At 36.3% G+C, this 5,262-nt stretch overlaps 1 protein-coding gene across 1 annotated transcript; it reads left to right on the top strand.

The window, feature by feature from the left end:
• The first annotated feature begins 1,533 nt into the window (after positions 1 to 1,533).
• Positions 1,534 to 4,819, top strand: LOC127839768 (cadherin-5-like). Its single transcript, XM_052368154.1, has 4 exons — positions 1,534 to 1,751; positions 3,585 to 3,700; positions 3,959 to 4,024; positions 4,227 to 4,819. The coding sequence occupies exons 1-4, from the start codon at positions 1,534 to 1,536 to the stop codon at positions 4,481 to 4,483; spliced, it is 657 nt and encodes a 218-aa protein (XP_052224114.1). The 3' UTR covers positions 4,484 to 4,819.
• The last annotated feature ends 443 nt before the right edge of the window (positions 4,820 to 5,262 follow it).

Here is a 5,262-nt window from a genome sequence, read left to right as displayed (position 1 = left end):
GCACAATACGTTTGTATGTCAGTAGAATGCTAATGCTACGTTACTCCGAGTGCATGATGTGTGAACTTAAAAGAAATGAAGCACTATGACTGAGTCGTTCAAACAGTCGGGTTATTGTTATGTTATCATGAAATTCAATACCATGCGTTCCGATGATAATCGGTATTTCCTTGTGTTGTGTTTCTAATAGCATGCAGTCAGACCATCCAAATATCAATTCAAAGGTTTCAAACACACGCAATATTTGTCAGTGAGATTAGTGAGCTCAGATTTGTTTGCAGTAATCAGCATGCTAGTGACGTCACGACAGAATATTCACAATAACCAATCATGTCGCATACGGCAGTCATAACCCCTCCTTCGATAGACAAAAGCCCCACCTTATGTGTTCTTTTCAGTTTAACCAAATACTCGCAATTGCAACGCCCCTTTTATGCGTTGCTCTCACTGGATTGGTAGAGACCATGACAGCGTCAAAGTAAAATATTACATATACCCAGGATTCACACATAACTGAGCAGTTCGTGAGGTGATAAGACTTCAGGCAAGATGAAAGGAATCTTAGCTGTAGCTGTTGTTTGTCTTCTTGCCGATTTAACCGGTACGTTCTTATAGCGTTTATATAATTAGATGTGTATAAGTTTCAATAAAAAATTAATATGATCAGTAAAATACATTTAATACTTTAAAGATATTTAATTAAAAATACTCTTTAACGAGATCGTCCAGTTAATTTAGTTGGATAACCGCGTGACTCTTTTCGAAAGGGATAATTACAGTTTTGTCTTATGTTAAAATTCACTGTTATATGCATATCTTGTGCTTTATAAAAATAACCTTAAACACCAGAACATTAAGATTTTAGAAAATAACGTGCGCTAGTCTTTTATTGTAGGCGTATGATTATATTTGCCTTAACAATAGATGACAAAATGCGCAAATATAACTTAGTATTAAAAACTTGAGGCTATAACTCGATTTAAGAAACGCCGAATCTACTAGCCCTGAATAAATTGCGCGACGCATTTTTGTAAATATCAATAATATTAATAAATGGCGTTTAACATTTGCACAGCAATTCACTGTTTCGATATCGATTAAAATAATGCACGGTTCTATTTGGCAGTGTTTTTTAATATTCACCAAAGCAACATAATCACAACCTTTTGGGTCAAGGGAAAGATAATATAAGTAAAAGTTTTATCAAGTATTGGTGATACAATTTCAGTATTCGTTATGATACCATACACATAACATTGTGTTTGTTATAAAATATTTTATATTTTAAAGCAACAATTAAAAATGTGTCAAAACTGTACGAATAAACATGTCTTAATCGAAAAAAGGAAAGAAAATCATCCATTCAATTTATTAATATTAATTTACGTGACTTGCTTTACAATTGATACCAAACTAAATAATTAATTTAATTTGTCACTGAAATTTCAAAGTTTACATTAAGATGCTTCGGTTACTTCGTGGACACAGACCGATTTCACCGTCTCGACTGGGTCCGGTACTCCATCAGTCACGATGAAGTACAATAATAAAGTAACGGAGACAAGTGCAGCGGATGCCGATATTGTGGAATTGGTTGCACTCCCTGCCGGAGCGTATACTTACACCTTACCAACCGCATCGAACCCTGATGCAATTGGAACCATTGCGACCGCTTCTTCTGGATTGATTACACTTGCTACAGGAAAATCCCTTGATTACGAAACAAAGACGTCCTATGTATTTGTTGTTGTGTAAGTCTTTTTTTATCTTGTGTAGGGGATCTACAATATCTGTAAAGTCTAATTTATTTATATTCAATAATATTTGTCATTATATATCGAGACAACTCTCAACCAAGATACAAATTGCTTGTGTGTGCCTTCTTTAATTTGACAACGATATGTTAATATGAATTTGCAATTATTTCATACTCCAGTATTAGTTAAAACGAAACGTTTTATACGATATTTGCTGAAATATGATTAGAACAAAAATAGACCCTATCATGAGCAAACAAGTAACACAACATATTTTCTGAAGTTCAGAGGAAAATATCTTATCGATCATCATATGATCATAATCACTTGAGCAGTATCACTGGTGCTCACATCGGTCAGTAAACCGTTAAACAATATGAGGATACAATTGTTGACGAAGTTTATCACAAAGAATCAGCGAATTGATAAGTTAATTTTAGAATATGTTTATTTATTTTAATCTCGCACACTTTTTTATTTAAAGGAGCATGAGATTTACATCATTAGTTTATTATTAAAAATATCATTAGAAAACAACACATTCAAAGGGTAAATGACAATACACAGCTAATTGCTAATTGCCACTGCCGAGGCATACAAGTACTATTACACACACCACTGCCAACATAAGTTTGTACATGTAACTCAACAGCCTTTGTCGTTTTAAAGGAGGTTCATAACTGTTTTAAAACATAACAAGAAAAGGCGCCGCAGAGTCCAACGCGTATCCCCACGCTGCTTGTTTGACCCAGGGGGCGCCCCAGGGTTGGTAATGGGGCCATGCATAGTGGAGATTGACCGTATTGTCATAAGAGATGTTCAGTATCAATTTGAAGTAAATCGGTGTAGAAATGAAGAAGTTATAGTTAAAGGCAATTTTGGGTGGGCGGTCTATGTAGGCGGGGGCGCCTCAGGGTTGGTTATGGGGCCACGCATAGTGGAGATTTACCGCATTGTCTTACGAGATAATCAGTATCAATCCGAAGTAAATTGGTTAAGAAATGAAGAAGTTATAGTAAAAGGCGATTTTGGGTGGGCGTGGTCTATGTGGGTGGGGGCGCCCCAGGGTTGGTAATGGGGCCATGCATAGTTGAGATTGACCATATTGTTATAAGAGATGGTCAGTATCAATTTGAAGTGAATCGGTGTAGAAATGAAGAAGTTATAAAAAAGGAATTTTTTTTTTTGGGGGGGGGGGCGTGGTCTATGTGGGCGGGGGCGCCCCAGGGTTGGTAATGGGGCCATGCATAGTTGAGATTGACCGTATTGTCATAAGAGATGTTCGGTGTCAATAAGAAGTAATTCGGTGTAGAAATGCAGAAGTTATAGTTAAAGGCAGTTTTGGGTGGACATGGTCTATGTGGGCGGGGGCGCCCCAAGGTTGGTCATGGGGCTATGCATCGTTGAGATTGACCGTATTGTCATAAGAGATGTTCAGTATCAATTTGAATTAAATCGGTGTAGAAATGAAGAAATTAATGTAAAATAACATAAAAAATGAGTGAAAATCTCTGACCCGGCCCCACCCCAACCCCCATAACTTTTGACCCAGGGGTTAGATCAAAATTCAAACTAGTGCAGGGTCGCAAGTGTTTAAGTTTTAAGGTTCTAGTGCTTATAGTGTAGGAGGAGATAGTGGCCAGGACGGACGGACGGACAGACAGACGGCGGAAATAACCACAATATCCCCACGCTTTTCAAAAAGCGTGGGGATTACAATCACCTCTGTTGGTAGAACACACTAGGCTAAGCAATTTTCAGGTCAACTTTTTTGATAACACGAGTTTTCCCAAATGTTAAATACATTGCTTTTAAACTTGCTTTTAGCGCTACACCCGGTTCTGGTACTGCCGGCACTGCCACCGTGACTGTAGAGATCAAGAACATGGTCGAGTTCAGCCAGACTCACTACCTAGCGTGTATCGCTGATGGAACTACTGCCGGTATGCATGCCACATTTGTTTAACTTGGACCATTTCAGTTCCCATAAGTCAATTATGAATTAGTGATTGTGTGTTTAGTTATTATAAAACAATGATTAAAACAATTACAAAATATTTTAAATATGATATTTCATAGATTATTATTCTCGTTTAGTACGAATTTAGAAAACAATCACTGTCTGGTCCAAATTAATCTATACATATGCTGTTCGGCATTTCTTCATGGTATGGTGCATGATTATTCACAATTTCTTTCAGGTACGACGATCGGGACCTTTACTGTTGCAGATAAGGCCAGCGATGACACAATCACCTATGAATATTGTAAGACATGAATTGAGTGTTATTTATTTTTCGCATTTTCATAAAAACGAATGTATTGACTGTTATAGTTATTTAAAAAAACACAGCTCGGACGTTTCATTTAAACTGGTACGTATCACTGATGCACCGCGCCTGTTGAAACAACGATAGTCAAATCAAAATATTACAAAAATACATTATTTATTGAATAATTATTTAACAGCACCAACGACACATTTTGACTACGATGAAACGACTGGAGTGGTGACCGTCAAAACTGGGGTGACACTGGCCATGAAAACATTAGCAGGTTACGAGCTCACCCTGGCAGCGACAGCTAGCGGCGGCTCTTCTGACACCTCGGCTTCAACTGCCGCCACGCTGTGGATTGCCGTTGGAATTTGTAGCAGCAACGCCATGCAGATCACCGCCATGTTGGGAATTGTGTTGCTGTCATTTGCGACTGCATTGTACCTTTAAATTTAGTTTTTGTCTGCAGCATTAAGTCTGGAACAAACGAACAAATATTGTAGACATTTTTTCCAATTTTGAATCCCCGAAGATATTGATCTATCAAACGACACCAAATAAACGAACATTTCTGATTTTTAACTCCGTAAATGTAATTAATTTTTTTAATCTGCTTTCTAATTTCAAATGTTATAATATATTTTTATTTGGAACATTATGTTTCTTTTCTATTTACTAACACAGAATAGTCCTGTATGAATAACCGTTGAGGTTTATGAAATCATGGACATTCTTCCTCTTTTGATGTGTTTTGCTGTGATATTAGCATATAAAATAAAATACTGAGATTGTGTTTGTTGTATTTAATAAAATATTTAGACGTTTCAATTGTTATCACCTACAATACATTCAAATAATACACTAATTTAATTATTTACATTCCATCATATCATACTATTATATTGAACAAGTGAAGGTCTAATTTGTAAATGCTTTATGTTATAACTATCCGAAATAATCTAGACGAAAACAGAATGTATAGCTAAAATATGTACATACTCTGACCCATAGCGCATGGTGTCCGAGCTCTAGATATTGCTCCAAAGTATGAGAGGTATTTGTATTTTAGACAAGATTCCATTTTATAGCATGTTCGACATGTGACCCCCGTGACTTGGCAACTATTAAGCCAAGTTAGATATATTTAAATCTTAATATTATGCTACATACACAATATGAAAGATTGAACTTTTTCGAATTCATAATACTTAAATTTTTAAGTTTCCATA

Source organism: Dreissena polymorpha, chromosome 7 (genome assembly GCF_020536995.1).
Source record: "Dreissena polymorpha isolate Duluth1 chromosome 7, UMN_Dpol_1.0, whole genome shotgun sequence".
Classification (NCBI taxonomy): domain Eukaryota; kingdom Metazoa; phylum Mollusca; class Bivalvia; order Myida; family Dreissenidae; genus Dreissena; species Dreissena polymorpha.
The sequence above is the reverse complement of the archived record's forward strand: the minus strand, read 5'-3'. Positions and strand labels throughout refer to the sequence as shown.

What these genes read in the sequence shown, in the direction of transcription:
- LOC127839768 (XM_052368154.1), top strand. Translation starts at nt 1,534, where the DNA reads ATGAAGTACAATAATAAAGTAACGGAGACAAGTGCAGCGGATGCCGAT. An exon ending in CGCTGATGGAACTACTGCCG is followed by an intron (nt 3,701 to 3,958) that starts GTATGCATGCCA and finishes AATTTCTTTCAG; the next exon opens with GTACGACGATCGGGACCTTT. An exon ending in CACAATCACCTATGAATATT is followed by an intron (nt 4,025 to 4,226) that starts GTAAGACATGAA and finishes ATTATTTAACAG; the next exon opens with CACCAACGACACATTTTGAC.